This window comes from Chelonia mydas, chromosome 9 (assembly GCF_015237465.2).
Source record: "Chelonia mydas isolate rCheMyd1 chromosome 9, rCheMyd1.pri.v2, whole genome shotgun sequence".
In the NCBI taxonomy this organism is placed as follows: domain Eukaryota; kingdom Metazoa; phylum Chordata; order Testudines; family Cheloniidae; genus Chelonia; species Chelonia mydas.
This window is the reverse complement of record NC_057855.1, coordinates 64,095,891-64,114,154: the sequence shown is the minus strand read 5'-3', so window position 1 is coordinate 64,114,154 and position 18,264 is coordinate 64,095,891. Positions and strand designations below refer to the sequence as shown.

Below are 18,264 nucleotides of genomic sequence, written 5' to 3'. Positions count from 1 at the left end.
AGTGGCTGTGCTTGTTTCCAGCCGGAGCACGAGGGTGCCGGAAGCGGGGGGGGGACTGGAAGCGCTGCAGCGGCGGTGGGTGAAGGATGGCGGGGCTGGCGGTGCGGGACCCCGCGGTGGATCGCTCGCTGCGCTCCGTGTTCGGTGAGGAGGAGCCGGGGAGAGAAACCCCGCCGCCCCCGGGACAGAGACCCCAATACTCCCTCACCCAGCTACGTCACGGGGGGGGGGGGGCAGCGCCCGGGACCGCCATACCGGCTCCCTCCCTCTCCTGCCCGGCTCCTGGGACCCCTCCCCTCACCTGCGCTCTTATATCGGCTTCCCGGACCTCCCGCCCGAGATCCGCCCCGATCCCGGCTCTCCCGCCTCCACTCCCCAGAGCACGGAATCCCCCCGGAGCCTCCCTCTGCCAGGTTCCCCCCTTCCCTGGTGCCCTCCCACCCCCGCTAAGACCCACTGCTCTGGAACAGAGACACACACACACACACACCGGGCTTTCCCTCGACAGAGGCCTACAGAGTAGCCCTCCTACTCTGCTGGGTGCAGAGATCCTTCTCTGCCGCTTCCCCACAACCAGGGACACTTCACTCACAGAGGCCCACACTCTCTTTCTCTGTGACATCACAGCAGCTTGCTGCAGTGATCATGGTGATGTCACAATGCTGGTGTCAGAAATGGACCCCCAGAAATAAACAATACCTATTTCTGAGCAGAATGAGTTCTCAATAAAACACTTCTCAAACCTATGTTTGTGCTATCCGTGACTCACCAAATACAGGCTGGAGAGAGAGAATGCCCATAGCAATGTGATCTCCTGCCCCAAAGCCTTCCCTGGGGACTGTTGCAATAGGTGGGAGTAGCACATAAGAGACCATTGCCTTGGGCATCACATGAAAACTTAGGGCAGGCAGTAAAAGGGAAATGAAGCACACAGTGCAGCCTTGCAAAACAGACATGAAAGTCTACCAGCTCAGACACTAAAACTCACCTGTTCCTTTCTGTAAAGCTGACTTAGAAAGCTAGAGATGCTTTACTTACCCTGAGCAAGTGGTGACTAAAGTGTTGCAAGTGCATAAAGACGCTAAAGTGTCTATGATGCTTTTTTCTGCTGTACTACCTCTTGTGTACAGCTGGTAAAAATTTTACGATGAAAAATAATAGCCTTCTTATTCAGTTTCCAGGTTGTCTGCCTGGCAGGGAATTTGGGATCCCCTAAAAGCCAGGTAACCTAGCAGCCTGCCAGTTAGGCACACCAGGCAGCCAGCGATCCTAGGGAGCTGGGAAGCCAGCCCATCTATAAGGCAGGGAGCTTGGCAGTGGGAATGTTTCATTGTTTCCAAAACCATTTTTGGGGAATTTCAGTTCTTGTGAAAAACTTCAAGATTTTGACTTTTTGTTTTGAATTGGAATGAAAAAAACTTGGAAACTCTTAAATTTTTTGTGGGATGGAATTTCCATATTCCAGACAGCTCTGTACTTATGCATGTCACCTGCATGGTGATGTGTCATAAGCATCCCTCTATTGTGGGGTTGGTACAGACTGTCTGTGGGTATTATATCAAACTGTGGTGTGTTTTTATTTGATGTAGTGTATCGAGTTTGTATGGACCAAAGAGAGGCAAGGATGTTGATAAATTGGTATTGTATAAGCGGCTTATGCATATGGAAAGCTTTTAAAAGCTATGATTATTTAATCGGGACAAGGAAGAATTAGACAAGACTAGAAGGGGTTAGCGAAAATTACAGTACCTCCTTTGTCTTTCCCAATATAAAAGAATGGGTCACTCAAAGTCATAGCAGGTACTCTTGGAACAAACTAAAGAAAATGTCTTTCTGGTGCACAGAGTCAGCCTCTAGGATTTGCTGCTCCGGAGTGTCATGGAGTCACATTGTAGAGGAGTTTTAAAAGGGGCTGGATAATTGTAGGAGATATTGGTTGTTATACAGGCTGAGATGAAGTAATCACATCGCATACTTCAGGTCACAGAATAACTACCTGTAGGATTCCCCCTTCCCTCCCTCCAAGTGATGCGCAGAAGTGTGCAATCAGTCTGGTGTATAACAGGGTTCAGGAGTTGCATTCCTCCGAAGCATCAAGTACTGGCCAGTGATAGTGGAACTGATGGACCAGTGATCTGCTCCTCTATGAGAAATCCAATTTTTCTACTCACGGAGGGTGCAGGCTGTCTCTGAGCCTCTGCCATGTCATCCTCCTCAGAGCCTTTCTGTGTTTACATTCTTTGGACATTGATGTGATGAGTGGAGTTAAAAAGTATACACACCATTTATGACTATTCTGCACTGATTAAGGGCCCGAGCCAAAGTCAATAGACATCAGTAGATTTTGGATTGGGCCCTGGATGCAGAGGCACCTTGGTATGCGGTGGGAAATCATAGCACTGTCCCCTTCACCTTCCTCAGCATGGGCCCTTCATACTCCTCAGGCAAGTGGAAATGGAGTTAAGGAGCCACCAAACCTGATTAAACCAAATATTCCACCAATATTTTCACTAAAACAGATAGGAAAAGAGTGGCAGAAAAAACATGAAATGAGACCTGCCATCCCTCTAATAAAGGGTTAGGAAGGTGTCCCAGGCTCGCTGTAGTTCCTGTATTGTACATACCTATGTCCTGCACTGATTGATACCAGCATGGTAGTAAAAGTGGGGAGAAAGCAGGAACTTGAGCCAGTATTGCTCCACTATTCTGTGATTCACTGACCCAGTATGTGACCCACTCATCTAACAAATAAGGTCAGATCTTTTCACATGGTGATTTCTAATCTTTTCAGGCAGCTCTTCCTGTTTGGACTTCAGCTGTACTAGCCAATGCCTGCTATCTCCTATTGGATTATGCACAGTCTAAACACTCATGGAGCTCTTGGACTGCTCTTAATCCAACTCTCATGAGCACTTTACGCTCCATGGTGGGTTAGGGCAGTGCAACTGAAAGGGAGGCAGGCAGCTTTGGCATTCTGGAGACCAGAGGCTTATTATTAAGCTTGGGGTGGGGAAGAGCCTGGTGGAATAGTCCACAAAATCCTGAAACATAAGTGGTGGTATCCAGCCCATAATAGGGAACCATTATTTTAACAAACATTAATTTTATTATAACTGCCCACTTTCCTGCAATTCCTGACCTGTACCTCGGTTGAGGCACATTACCAGAGTCCTAAAATGTGCCCCAGCGTGGATTCCATACCAGCAATGGGACACTGCACCAACATGAGTATCAGGAGGAATGATATATACACAAAAGTCTGCAGCCCTGCAGCGGATTCCCAGAAACCTGTCTGTGTGTGTGTGTGTTCACACAGCCATCCCTGGGTTTTGCCATCCCTGGGTTCATTTTTGTTCTTTTGTTCTTTTGTTCTTTTCTGTCTCTTCTTTTCTGGAAAAATGTTCATGCCTGTGTTTTTTCCTGATACTCGATGTCTGTACTAATACGTTGCTCCCCTCCCCCATAGTGGGGAATATTCCATACGAAGCCACAGAGGAGCAGCTAAAGGACATTTTCTCAGAGGTCGGACCTGTCGTCAGTTTCAGGTGAGAACTGTTTCTCTTTTTGACATCTCCCATAAAAAGACAGGTGATCTTAGCTGTAGTCGATTCTGCACTCATCAGCACTCCAGCCACGAGCAGATGGGTCTCAGGCATACGTGGCAGACACAAAGCTTTGAATGATGTGGTCCTTCTTCCTGTTAGGGATTGAACGGAGGGTGTGGAGATGGTGTTACCAGTCTGGAAATGCTGTGGTATTGTGTAATACTCTCCCTGTGTGCCGTACTGCATCTAATGCCTGTGATTCTTTCTTCTCTGCTATCCAGGTTGGTGTATGACAGGGAGACAGGCAAACCAAAGGGATATGGCTTTTGTGAATACCAAGACCAGGAGACAGCACTCAGCGCCATGCGGAACCTGAATGGGCGTGAGTTCAGCGGGAGGGCATTGCGTGTGGACAACGCAGCCAGTGAGAAGAATAAGGAGGAGCTGAAGAGTGAGTCTGAACTTTGGGTTGAGGGGATTAATGCTACTATAATGTTTGGCCTACACAAGCCTTACAAATCTGTAACAAAAATCTACTAGCCAAGGCACAAAATCTAGTACAGTAACTCCTTGCTGAACGTTGTAGTTATGTTCCTGAAAAACGCAACTTTGAGCGAAACAATGTTAAGCGAATCCAATTTCCCCATAAGAATTAGTGTAAATGGGGTGGGTGAGGGAGGGGGTTAGGTTCCAGGGAAATTTTTTTCACCAGACAAAAGAGTATATTATATATATGTATACACAATATAAGTTTTAAACAAACAATTTAATACTGTACACCGCAATGATGATTGTGAAGCTTGGTTGAGGTGGTGGAGTCAGAGGGTGAGATATTTCCCAGGGAATGCCTTACTGCTAAATGTTGAACTAGAACTCAGCTGAGCCCTCAAGGGTTAACACATTGTTGTTAATGTAGCCTTATACTCTACAAGGCAGCATGAATAGAGGGAGGGGAGACAGCATGGCAGACAGAGGCACACACACTGTGTGTGTGTGTGTGTGTGTGTGTGTGTGTGTGTGTGTGTGTGAGAGAGAGAGACACGCACTGCCCCTTTAAGTACACTGACCCAGATCAGGACCCAGCTTCTGCCTGCAATTCCCTCCATCCAGAGCCCTGTCATGTCCTACCCCCTGCTCTATGGAGATAGGGTAAGCGGGTGGCTGGAACAGGGGGGAGGGGGACACCCTGATATTAGCGTCCCCCCCCCCAGCTCCCCCTCCCCCCCCCCCCCCCCCCCCCACACACACAGCAAGCAGGAGGCTCCTGGGAGCAGCTCCAAGGCAGAGGGCAGGAGCAGCACATGGCAGTGGGGGGAGGGACAGCTGAATTGCGGGCAATTGATAGCCTGCTGGGCCGCTGCCGCACAGGGAACTAAGGGGAGCAGGGAGCTGATGGGGGGCTGCCAGTCCACCCTGGTTCCAAGCCCCCACCAGCTAGCTGCAAAGGGCTCCTCTTTCTGCAAGCAGTGGACAAAGCAGGCAGCTGCCAAACAATGTTATAAGGGAGCATTGCGTTACTTTAAATGACCATGTTCCCTAATTGATCAGCAACGAAACAACGTTAACCGGGACGACTTTAAGTGAGGAGTTACTGTACCCCCACCCAAATCGGGGTGAGGTTGACAGTGAAAAGTTTACAGATAGCTGATGTGCTGCAGGTAAGATAGCAAGTAGAAGTTTTCAGGGGGATTGTAATTTCCTTGACCAGACAAACCCCTACCCTTACCTGCTTTTTTGTGACTAGTGAAGCTCCACATTTGACAAAGAGGTGTATGAAGAATGGCCACATGTATGGTCCTAGCTCATGTAGCTCACGTAGGAGACTGTATTACAGATCTGTGTGAAACAATCTTTCTAATGAACCATGGCACAGCCCTCAACTCCTAATTGACTTAGTAGGAATTCTGGGCATGTTTGGAGCCCAGACTTTTAGTCTGACCCATATACTCTCCAACTGCAGAATGGTGCTCCTGAATCTGTGTTTCAAAAGTACATTTCCCTCCCTCCTGCTTGTGAAGATGCAGCTGTGACTACATCATCCTTGACTTACTGGCCTTTCAGCTGAAGGGGTCAGTGTGAGAAAGCACCATCAATTGTGCTGGCGACTCCTGTGATGTGAAAAGAGACCGAGACCAGCAGCTTAGGGTTCCCAGGACACTTGTGTGTTTAACCTTTCCTCTTTGTCTTCCCTTCTCTATCCCTGCCAGGCCTGGGCACAGGTGCCCCTATCATAGAGTCACCATATGGAGACCCTATAAATCCTGAAGACGCCCCCGAGTCTATCAGCAGGGCAGTTGCCAGCCTGCCACCTGAGCAGATGTTTGAGCTGATGAAGCAGATGAAGGTGAGTGGGAGCGAAGTGGCTGGACCAAGTCACAAACTTGCAACCGTGGTTTTACAGTGCAGAATAACCGCACCCCCATCACACGAGAAACCGGGCAGCAGCAGTTCCTCACTCACAACTCTGTGACATTGTCTCTGCTGTTAATGCCGCGTATGTGCCACGGCTGCTGCAGGGTAGAGTGGTCCGGAGGGTTAATCAGTATCTTGGGTGCTGCCATGAGGAATATAAGCAAGTTGGACGAGGACGTGAGCTGGTCTAACAGCAGGACTCGCTGTTGTGGACAGTGAAAAGCAGGCAGGGACTTTGGGGGAACCACAGCTGCTCTGGGGCGGGGAGGTGGGTTATTTGTGTCCTACTGCCCTGTTAGCACTCCTGTGGTTTGGCTAATACTGTGGACCCTGGAGAAGAGGAGATGATCATGGACAATAGGATGCGGATCAGACACATTTTTATGAGCAGCCTGAGCTGTGTGATTTCATTATTAGCTGCCCTGTGTTTCAGACAGTCCACAGTATGGGTTTCTCAGGTGCATTATTGGTTGTTTTATTAACCATGCCAGCACTGTGTAACGTACCAGGCAAACGAAGCAAAACGCTCCTGCCCTTTGAGATGTTGCCATTCCTGCATTTCCAGGAACATTGCTGCCCCCATGGGATTGCAGCAACAGTTATCAGTGAAGGACTTAATACTGCGCAGCAGCAGCGAGGCCCACTGAGAGCTCTGATCTGTGTGTTGCTCTTTAGTTGTGTGTGCAGAACAGCCCTCAGGAGGCACGGAACATGCTGCTCCAGAACCCTCAGCTGGCATATGCCCTGCTGCAGGCCCAAGTGGTGATGAGGATCGTCGATCCAGAGATTGCTCTGGTATGTATGATCCCGCTCCTCAGTCTGGGATCGACGGGGGCACTTGTCTGGAGAGTTGGGGCTGTGGGTGGATTCCAGGAATGGCCGTTTCTAGTTGGTGCATGCACAACTTCTCTCTCCTCCCGCTTCTGCCCTTAGAAAATTCTGCATCGTCAGACCAGTGTTCCACCTCTGATTCCAGGCAACCCACAGCCAGTTCCTGGGCCTGGGCCTGGGCCTGGACCCGGGCCCGGGCCTGGTCCAGGTCCTAATGCACAGATGAACCAGCAGAATCCCCCATCGTCCCAGCCACAGCCCATAGTAAGAATTTGTTTGTTCAACCCACATTATTGAGATGGACATTAAGGGTGTGACGTCTCCGTGTGGAGGATGTAGGTGTGTGTTGTTGAGAAGGGTTCTCAGTGTGAAATCCTGGTGTGTGGGGGAGCGTTGTGTGTACATGTTGGTGAGGAGGGGTTCTCCACCTGCAACTCTGGTGCAGGGGACAATGCTTGTGTCTGTTGGTGAGAAGGGATTCTCCGCCTGCAACCCTGGTGCGGGGGACAATGCTTGTGTCTGTTGGTGAGGAGGGTTCTCACTGCGATTTCTTCCCTCTACAGGGTGGCATGCATGTAAATGGAGCTCCTCCTCTGATGCAGCCTCCTATGCAGGGTGGAGTGCCAGCCCCAGGACAGATGCCAGCCTCCGTAGCCGGCCCCGGCCCCTTGGCTCCTGGAGGTGAGCTCTGTGAGCGTGTCTGAACTGCAAACTGTAAAAGTTGCCCAAAGCTTCTGCAGGGACAACATACCCCATGAGTGCGGGGGTCTTGCAGGTTTTTAAGAGGGGCAGTTGCACATGTGGAAGATTTGAAGCCTAGGGAGTAACTCTTGGGTTAGCCAACTGGACGGGGTCACTCTGTCTCTACAGCCTGTTAGGCCAGGTGGAAATCTGTCTGTCAGTGGCAAGGTGGGGCATCTTTATAGGAGCAGAATAGTGAGGGCTTTGGGGACAGATAATCAGAAAGAGGGGTTGTGAGTTCTCTGCTCTCCCTCCCAGGTGGAATGCAGCCTCAGGTCGGGATGCCGGGAGGTGGACCAGTGCCCTTGGAACGTGGACAAGGTAAATCAGATGTCAGTTAATCTATGTTTGATGCAACGTGTCATAGGGATCCCTACTTCCAGGCCAGGACGTTGAGACTTTCAAGGCCACGTGCCAGGGGAGTTGTTGACAGATCAGGGAATTCCCCCCCCCAAGCTAACTGAATGTGTAAAAGTTTTCTCAGCCTGTCTGAGAGTCTGTGTGCACCTGTCCTTCTGTCTGAGTGTGTGTATAGTGAGCAGGGAGAGTGAGGCCTTCTCCAGTAACTCTCTTTCTGGTACTTAGCATGTCCAGGTGTGGGCGAGCAAGCCTGTTGCCTGCTATTGGTTACTATTGAGTCTCCTGTGCTTTTTTTTGTATGTCCAGGAGAGGGAGCAATAGCTTTTCTTTTGCACAGAATAGTGATGTGTGTAGAGTGGTGATCAAAGCAGAGAGTGTTTCTATGGAGATGTTTTGCGTAGTCCTCCCTCCATATGTGGAAGGCTGTACACCAGTGTCTTGGAATGATATTTAATGCAGTTAGACAGTTAAAGTTGGGGCATCTTATTGTCCAGTGGCCCCAGTTTATCACAACAAAGGGATCCCTGTTCTTTCATATTGTGGGATGTGAGGGGAGTGAATATCCTCCCTCAATCTTCTAGCAGAACATGGTAAATTCCTTTTGGGATCTCATATTTTTACATACCTTAAAAGCAGCTGAATCTGAGAGAGGCTTGTGATTTCACCTTTGGATCCTCCTCCCCCATGAACAGCCCTAGTGCCTCCCTGCTGCTCAGAGCTTTGCCAAGAAGCAACCACGTGAAATAGATACAATTCTTAGCAGCTTCCCTGCTCTCTGCCCGGCTTTGAATAGCAGTGATGAAACTGAACCAGATTTTTGTTAATTTCTGTGTCTGCTTGGGGAAGCTCTGAGCAGAGGCAATTGAGCTGTCTCTGTGCACTCAGGCACAACCTGACCCCCTCATGCTGCCACCCACTTACAGAAGGTTATTCTGAAACTGTAAGGCCTACAAATTTAATATATTTTAAATTAAAGTGTAAATGCATCAGAACTTGATGGTGTAGGTCCCCGTCCCCTGCGTGCCGCCCCCCACCCCCACCCACACACAGTGACCAGGCAAAATAGTGCCTAGGGGAGTGGATTTTTCAAGCCATGCAGAAGAGGCCATCCTCATCACAGGACTGGCATTGGATGGTCTCCGTCCAGTGTCATTATTGGGAAGATCTGATAAAGCCAGGCCTGAAAGATTGGTAGCATCTCTTTAAAATATGCAGTCTGATTCTGTGGGAGCCTGCCTTATGAGGAATGAGCTCACTCCATCGAGGGAAAGGAGTTGGTGCAGCACCGGTGGGTCTGTGGTATAGGCAGGCCTGTCTGTGAGTCTGTGCGTGCGTGTGTGCGCGGGCGCACGCTATTTATGTGTCTGCTCTTTTCCCTCTTTTCCTGCTGCGCACCCAGGAAACCTGCAGCTCTCGCCCGTGGGACCTGCCAGGCCTGCATCTATCGAGCGAGTTCAAGGTATCCATGACAGCTGCCAGCTCCCTTTGTCACGGGGCTCAGTGTGGAATGCATGGAAAAAGCCTGGACTTCAGCACTAGGGTTCCCTTCACTTGGGGCCGTGGGACTGTTCTGTGTAGTCTGCCCAGTGTGGAAGTGAGCACTTGTCAAAGGCAGAGCTGCCCCCTGAAGTAGGAGGAGAGACTAGCCTAGAGTTCTGCACAGAGGGTAGGAGATTAACCCAGCACATGAGGAAACAGACGGGAGAGAGGAGGCTCATGCTCAGCTTTTGGATCTTATGGAAGTGGGGTGACTGGGTTTGATCTGGGCTGTTTAGGCTCACAGCTGACCTTGTGACTCACGCTGGATGTGACCAGACTTGTTGGTAGTTATTGTGATCTTGGTTCTCGACTTTTGTCAACAAGCCACAGCAGTCGCTGTGGGGGACAGGAAGGGCTGAACTTAGCACTGAGGGCACCCGCTTCTGTGAGCTGCGGTGTTGTCTGTGGGAAGACTTCCTTCCTGTTTGTGGTGCATCACTTCCAGCCATATCATGGACAGCAGTGTGGACTCTGTCCAAAGCCAGTGTGTCTGTGAGCTACAGGGAGCACTGAGGATGGGGTTCAGTTGCATCTCACTGCCAGGGGCAACAGGAGTGGTGCTGTCTCACAGGAGGACTTTGGTGTGATTGTTCTTGCCAGTGCTTGACCTCAGTAATTTCCCTTGCTTGCCTCCCTGGCAGTGCCCATGCCAGACCCGAGGGCCCCTATGCAGCGTGGACCATTACCTGCTAGCGGCCCACCTCCCCGGGGCCTTCTGGGAGATGCTCCAAATGACCCACGTGGAGGGACCCTGCTCTCAGTCACTGGAGAAGTGGAGCCCAGGTGAGTGGTAGCAATTCATCCTCTGGTCCAATCTGAGCCTTTGAGGCTCTGACTCCCTGCCTCTTGTGGTCAGAGTGATCGTTAAGTGGCACTACCTGCCAGGTGAACTGCTGAGTCCCATGCTGGCTTCTCAGAGTGATGTGTGCTGGTGATCCAGGTACACACAGCTGTGCAACGGGAAGGGAGGATGGTATTTGTGGCCACTCAGACTGACTGGGCGAGGTGGAAACATTAGCATCCATCCCTATGTACCAAACTCCACCACTTTCTGTGCACCCGGCTTTGTGCGGTGGTCAAAATACTGTACCTGCTCGATGCCAAGCTTGTGTCTGATTCACACTCTCACCTTTCTCCTTCTGCTCTGTTTTTCCCCTCTCTCTACAGAGGTTACCTTGGGCCACCCCACCAAGGTCCACCCATGCACCATATGCCCGGCCATGACAATCGTGGTCCACCCCCACATGAAATGAGGGTAGGACCAATGGGAGAACCCAGGCCACTGATGGGAGAACCTAGAGGGCCTTTGATGGATGCTCGAGGTGAGAGGCCATAAATGAAACGTGAAATGACCAAGAGAGGAGCCGGTTAGCCAGGGATGTGAGGAAAACGTGAAGGTGGGACAGTGCAGCAGTGAAGTGAGATGCAGGGAAAGTTACACAGGATTGGAGGGAGACACTGGCAGGAGGGAGAGGTGTAGTTACACAGGGCAAGGGGAGGAGAAGTTCAGATTTGTCATTTACCAAAAGCAGGTGCCGTTCACACACCATCCCTGACCTGTCTTGGTTTTCTGCCAGTCATTAAACCAAAGGAGGCTTAACTTTCAAAAGTGGGTGTGTGTCCCCAATGTTCTCCGACACAGAATTCCCTTCCAGTGGTTTGCTTATGGCATGTTTTTTCTCTGCAGGTGGAAGAGATCCCAGGGGCATGGAGCCGAGAGGCATGGAGCCCAGGGGCATGGAGCCGAGAGGCATGGAGCCCAGGGGCATGGAGCCAAGAGGCATGGAGCCCAGGGGCATGGAGCCGAGAGGCATGGAGCCCAGGGGCATGGAACCGAGAGGCATGGAGCCCAGGGGCATGGAGCCCAGAGGGATGGAACCCAGAGGCATGGATGCCAGAGGAATGGAGCCCAGGGGCCCTGGCCCCAACCCAAGGGGCCCAATGCCTGGTGGAATTCAAGGACCTGGGCCACTTAACTTGGGAGCAAGTGGCCCTCAGGGACCTAGACAGGTACACACAGCGTCTTCTTCTCTAGTCTTAATCTGATAGATAACAAGCACTTAGTGGCAGGGTTCTAGGTGATGTCAATTCTTTAACAGCCTGCATCCCACTTGTAATGCTAACCAGCTGACCAGGCCTACCAGCAAACCTCAGGGAATTGATAGCATTCCCCCTCCCAAGGGATCCTAGGTCAGGGCATCCCCTGCTAGCTAGCACCATGGTATTACCATGTGGGCTGCAGGGACCTGAGGCTGCTGGCTCTTGTCCTAGCGATGACATGTGCCAACCTGCATCAGTCTCCTGACCTCTCTTGTGTGGGAATCCCAATACATATAAGTGAGGTTTGGAAAAAGCGTAGGGACCTCCAGGCCACCTCTGCCCCCCCAGCCTCTTCCTATGACTTACCCTCCCCTCTGCCAGGCCTAACCACGGTGCACTGGGTAGGGAGGCATGTTTTCTATTTTCCTCTTCTTGCTCTGCCCCTGCCATGCTTCCAGCTCTGCTAGCTTGAGAGAGCCAAGACATTTCTGCAGGGAGCAGTGCCTCTGGGGAGCAGACCAGCTCGCCTGCACTCCTCAGGCAATAGCAAGCGCCTCCCAGTTGTTGACAGATTTCTCCTCAAATCGCTGCTGTGAGGTAGGGGAATGCAGTCCCATTCCACAAAGAGAATTGAGGCACAGGGAGACTAAGGGCCAGATTTTAGAGGTGTTTAGGTCCTATTGATTTCAGTGGGAGTTAGATGCCTAAAGACCTGTACAAGTTAAAAAGCGACAAGTTTTTAAAGTGCTTTTTTCAGATGCTAGAAGTCATAATAATAATATGGAGGAACTAGAGTGCCTCATATTAAATGAGGATATTGATACAATAGGCATCACAGAAACTTGGAATGACGATAATCAATGGGACATAGTAATACCAAGGTACAAAATATATCGGAAGGACAGAATAGGTCGTGCTCGTGGGGGAGTGGCACTATATGTGAAAGAAAGCGTAGAATCAAATGAAGTAAAAATCTTAAATGAACCAAACTTTACTATAGAATCTCAGTGGATAGTAATTCCATGCTCTAATAATGAGAATATAGCAGTAGGGATATACTCCAACCACCTGACCAGGATGATGGTATGACTGTGAAATTCTCAGGGAGATTAGAGAGGCTATAAAAATAAAAAACTCAGTAATAACAATGGGGGATTTCAGCTATCCCCATATTGACTGGGTACATGTCACCTCAGGATGGGATGCAGAGATAAGGTTTCTTGACAGTTTAAGTCACTGCTTCTAGGAGCAGCTAGTCCTGGAACCCACAAGAAGAGAGGCAATTCTCAATTTAGTTCTAAGTGGAGCATAGGATTTGGTCCAAGAGGTGAATATAGCTGGACCATTTGGTAATAGTGACCATAATATAATTAAATTTAAAAATAAAAATAAAAAATCCCTGTGGTGGGGAAAACACCACAGCAGCCCAACACTTACTGTAGCATTTAATTTCAGAAAGCGGGAATATTCAAAAATGAGGAAGTTAGTTAAACAGAAATTAAAAGGTACATGCCAAAAGTGAAATCTCTGCAAGCTGCTTGGAAACTTTTTAAAGACACCATAATAGAGGCTCAACTTAAATGTGTACCTCAAAGTAACATAGAGGACCAAAAAAAACGCCACCCTGGCTAAACAACAAAGTAAAAGAGGCAGTGAGAGGCAAAAAGGCATCCTTTAAAAAGTGGAAGTTAAATCCTGGTGAGGAAAATAGAAAGGAGCACAGACTCTGGCAAATGAAGTGTAAAAATATTATTAGGAAGGCCAAAAAAGAATTTGAAGAACAGCTAGCCAAAGACTCAAAAAGTAATAGCAAAACATTGTTTAAGTACATTAGAAGCAGGAAGCCTGCTAAACAACCAGTGGGGCCACTGGACGATTGAGATGCTAACGGAGCACTCAAGGATGATAAGGCCATTGTGGAGAAACAAAATTAATTTTTTGCTTAGGTCTTCACAGCTGAGGATGTGAGGGAGATTCCCAAACCTGAGCCATTCTTTTTAGGTGACAAATCTGAGGAACTGTCCCAGATTGAGGTGTCTTTTGGGGAGGTTTTGGAACAAACTGATAAACTAAACAGTAATACGTCACCAGAACCAGATGGTAGTCACCCAAGAGTTCTGAAGGAACTCAAATGTGAAATTGCAGAACTACTAACTATAATTTGTTAACCTATCATTTAAATCAGCTTCTGTACCAATTGACTGTAGGATAGCTAATGTGATGCCAATTTTTAAAAAAGGGCTCCAGAGGTGACCCCAGCAATTACAGGCCGGTAAGCCTGACTTCAGTACCGGGCAAACTGGTTGAAACTATAGTAAAGAACAAAATTGTCAGACACATAGATGAACATAATTTATTGGGAAAGAGTCAACATGGTTTTTGTAAAGGGAAATCATGCCTCACCAATCTACTAGAATTCTTTGAGGGGACCAACACGCATGTGGACAAGGGGATCCAGTGGATATAGTGTACTTAGTTTTTCAGAAAGCCTTGGCAAGGTCCCTCACCAAAGGCTTTTAAGCAAAGTAAGCTGTCATGGGATAAGAGGGAAGGTCCTCTTACGGATTGGTAACTGGTTAAAAGATCAGAAACAAAGGGTGGGAATAAATGGTCAGTTTTCAGAATGGAGAGAGGTAAATAGTGGTGTCCCCCAGAGGTCTGTACTGAGACCACTCCTATTCAACTTATTCATAAATGATCTGGAAAAAGGGGTAAACAGTGAGGTGGCAAAATTTGTAGATGATACAAAATTACTAAAGATAGTTAAGTACCAGGCAAACTGTGAAGAGCTACAAAAGGATCTCTCAAAACTGGATGACTGGGCAACAAAATGGCAAATGAAATTCAGTGTTGATACGTGCTGGGATCTAAATTAGGTGTTACCATTCAAGAAAGAGATCTTGGAGTCATTGTGGATAGATCTCTGAAAACATTCACTCAATGTGCAGCAGCAGTAAAAAAAGCAAACAGAATGTTGGGCATCATTAAGAAGGGGATAGATAATAAGATAGAAAATATCATAGTGCCTCTATATAAATGCATGATACGCCCACATCTTGAATACTGCATGCAGATGTGGTCGCCCCATCTCAGAAAAGATATATTGGAATTGGAAAATGTTCAGAAAAGGGCAACAAAAATTATTAGGGGCGTGGAATGGCTGCCATATGAGGAGAGATTAATAAGATTGGGACTTTTCAGCTAGGAAAAGAAATGACTAAGGGTAGATATGATAGAGGTCTAGCAAAGTGTTATTTACTCCACATAACACAAGAACTAGGGGTCACCAAATGAAATTAATAGGCAGCAGGTTTAAAACAAACTAAAGGAAATATTTTTTCACACAAGGCACAGTCAACTAGTGGAACTCCTTGCCAGAGGATGTTGTGAAGGCCAGGACTATAACGGTTCAAAAAAGAACTAGATAAGTTAATGGAGGATAGGTCCATCAATGGCTATTAGCCAGGATGGGCAGGGATAGTGTCCCAAGCCTCTGTTTGTCAGAAGCTAGGAATGAGTGACAGGGGATGGATCACTTGATGATTACATGTTCTGTTCATTCCGTCTGGGGCACCTGGCATTGGCCATGGTCAGAAGACAGGCTACTGGGCTAGATGGACCTTTGGTCTGACCCAGTATGGCCATTCTTATGTTCAAGTCTGGCCCTAAATGACTTGCCTAAGATCACAAGGGTGCGGTGACAGAGCTCGGAACTGAACCGAACCACCCTTAGTTCAGTCCAGGGTGTTAGCCACAAGGCCGGTCTTCCTCCGGCCTTCTGCTGTTATTGCCGGGGTTACATGGACTAAGGTCTCTTGAATTTGGGGGGCCTATTTCCTTGTTCCTCATGGCACCCCACTCTCAGCCCCCATCTGGGCATAGGTATCAGTCTTTCATGGTGCCAGGGACTTGTTACCTGCTTTACATTCTAGTGGGTGCATTGTGCTTTCCATGACTGTTCAGACTATTCACAGTTCTACAAGAGCAGAGGGGCCCAGCTCATCCCATCTCTTTTTGTCCACAGGTTCCCAACATGCCAGGGGCAGGCATACAAGGAGGTGGCATGCCAGGGGCAGGCATACAAGCAGGAGGCATGCCAGGGGCGGTGGTACAAGGAGCTGGCCAGCCAGGTGGCTTTAGCCCTGGGCAGAACCAGGTCACTCCCCAAGATCATGAGAAGGTGAGTGAACAAAGGGCAACTCAGGGTTTGGAGGGAGGGGATGGAGGCTGGATACCCTATTGCTGTGGGAATGAACTCAGTGCTCCTTCTCTCTGGCACAGCAAGAGTCTCCAGCGTCTTGTAGTTTCTGTGCTGGGGCCAAGTCAGCCTGGGGAGTTAATGCTCCTGCAGCTTTCCAGGAGAATGTTCCTAAGCAGCAGCAAGGCAGGTGGTTTGAAACTTTTCCTATGGGTGTGGCCAGTGAGCCAGGTCCTTTCAGTTGATGAGAGTTTATACTGCTCCTGCGCTTTGCCTTCGTCCTGTCTCCTCCTTCCCTCCCTCCAGCAGCCTGGTCTCTGGATAACTTCCTCTTTACTGGCTTTTCTGTAACCCTTTGCTGCGCCCTTCCTCCTGGGAAATTGCTCGTGCACATGGTGTTGCAGATCCTCCCCTCTCTCCACAGGCTGCCCTGATCATGCAGGTTCTCCAGCTAACTGCAGACCAGATCGCCATGCTGCCTCCAGAGCAAAGGCAAAGCATCCTTATCCTAAAGGAGCAGATCCAGAAATCCACTGGGGCTCCATAACAGGTGAGATGGGTGGAGGCCGCATTACTACAGCCAGGGAGGGGCGAGGCTGAAGCCAGAAAGGCAATGGGACAGCTTGTATGAACTAAGGGGGTGGGGGGAAGTATGGAGAGCAGTGTGAAATGGAGAAGACCCCCTAACCATGCCATTGAATTTGATGCCCGATGGCCTGCCCTGGTTAGGTGCCACATGTTCTCCCATGCGTTGTAGCAGTGGTTCTCAACCAGGGGTACCCAGAGGTCTTCCGGGAGTACATCAACTCATCTAGGTATCTGCCTAGTTTTACAACAGGTTACATAAAAAGCACTAGCAAAGTCAGTACAAACTAAAATTTCATTCAGTGACTTGTTTATACTGTTCTATACACAGAAATGTAAGTACAAAATTTATACTCCAATTGATCTATAATTATATGGTAAAAATGAGAAAGTATGCAATTTTCCACTACTAGTGTGCTGTGACACTTGTATTTTAATGTCTAATTTTGTAAGCAAGTAGTTTTAAAGTGAGGTGAAACTTTGGGTATGCACGACAAATCAGACTCCTGCCAGGGGTACAGTAGTCTGGAAAGGTTAAGAGCCACTGCATTATAGGGTTGCCTAGTTAGGTGTGTTGTAGGGAGGGTCACTCCTCTCTCTGATGCATCTCCAGTGATTTCTGTGTCAGGCAGGTACCGGGCTAGGGCTGGTCTGTTCCCGTGTGGCCAGCCTTGTGGCACTGTAGCTAATCCAGCCCTGACCTTACAGCTTCCACAATAAACACGCATACTCCTGTAAGTGAGAGATGGGGCATGGCCTCGCTTTGCCTCTGACTCACTGTATGACCTGGGGCCAGTCACATCACGCTCTGTGCCTTAGTTTCCCCTCTGTAAAGCAGGGTGCTAGTTACACCCCCCTAGTATCACCCAATGAAAGCTGGTAGCAGGTGAAGCTGGAAGCTACTGCCAGCAGACTGGATATGCCGACTCTCAGGTAGCCCTGTGCTCTTTCACTCTCCCCGAGGTTCTTTGGGCCTCCCCAGACAGGCCAGGCTCAGCTTAGCCGTTACAGCTCTAGGGGACGGGCCCCAGTTAATCCTGCCCAGGGAAGTATATGGGCTTCACTCCCTGCTTGTGGCGGGAGGGGAGGCTCAGAGTGCTCCTGCAGCTGTTGGGTGGGAAGGACGCTTCTGTGTTGCATATCATATGGGAGGCTGAGGGCTAGACCAGGCAGTGGGATACGTGTGTGCATTGTTGGCCTGTATTCAGCTGTCCCGGAGAGAGCAGCAACAGTGGCCAGTGGTGCGCAGCAAAACCCTGCGTCTGCAGCCACTGCGCTAAATTTCTTTAAAGGACGGGCATCTCCTTTCACAAGGCTGTGGAAATGCAGGAGGGTTGGTCCTTGAGGAGCTGCCCTTTGTGGTGTAGGAAATTCCCATGGGCTGGGCCAAGGCCTTTAAGGACACACTCCGTTATTTCTCCTGGGAATCCAGAATGGCCTGGTGCCCTCTTGTGCACTCCCCTCAAGCATCCCTCTTTATTTTTGCATGGTTTAGAAGACACTTGGTGACCCTGGCAGCAACCCTGAAGATCCAGACCTGTGGGATGGAGGAGGCACCCAAGGCAGCAGCTTCACCTCATCACCATCTGACCTGGTGCAGCCATCAGGGGAAGGGTGCCCCCTTCTTCCCACTCAGCATAACCCCCGTACTTTTCATTCTGTGTTTTGTGTGTGTTTTACAGTATTTGAAATAAACTTGGAGGAGGATTTGAGTACAGGCCACGGCTCTACCTGAAACCGCCTCCAACGGGCACCTCTCTCTGTGCCTGACTCAGAAGCCCTAGAGATGGCAAAGGCCTCTGGGTCGCTTGTGTGAGCCCTTCACCTGGCCAGGCATGATGGCCTCTCTCCAGTATAGTCAGGGAATTCCTTCATCTGCTGCAGCATGTCCCGGCTCCAGGATTGATCATTAGTCACTTGGTTCCTGCAGACACTGAGCTCCATGTTTCCCAGCCTTGTTCCCTTAACCACACAGGAGGTTTCTAACAGGCTGATCTGTGCTCAACATGTCTC

At 49.3% G+C, this 18,264-nt stretch overlaps 1 protein-coding gene across 7 annotated transcripts; it reads left to right on the top strand.

The window, feature by feature from the left end:
• The first annotated feature begins 9 nt into the window (after positions 1-9).
• CSTF2 (cleavage stimulation factor subunit 2) lies at positions 10-17,963 on the top strand. 7 transcript variants are annotated; one of them, XM_043522234.1, is made up of 16 exons: positions 10-144; positions 3,467-3,545; positions 3,827-3,996; positions 5,753-5,889; positions 6,633-6,752; positions 6,891-7,052; positions 7,352-7,469; positions 7,788-7,850; positions 9,289-9,348; positions 10,070-10,211; positions 10,596-10,750; positions 11,116-11,133; positions 11,209-11,438; positions 15,493-15,648; positions 16,091-16,216; positions 17,747-17,963. In XM_043522234.1, exons 1-15 carry the CDS (start codon positions 87-89, stop codon positions 16,211-16,213), a joined length of 1,791 nt encoding a protein of 596 aa, XP_043378169.1. In that variant the 5' UTR covers positions 10-86; the 3' UTR covers positions 16,214-16,216; positions 17,747-17,963. The 7 variants fall into 7 exon arrangements, 5 of the variants coding, with proteins under 5 accessions (XP_043378169.1, XP_037765315.1, XP_043378168.1 ...); XM_037909387.2 differs by having other exon boundaries at positions 11,179-11,438; XM_043522233.1 differs by having other exon boundaries at positions 11,116-11,163.
• The last annotated feature ends 301 nt before the right edge of the window (positions 17,964-18,264 follow it).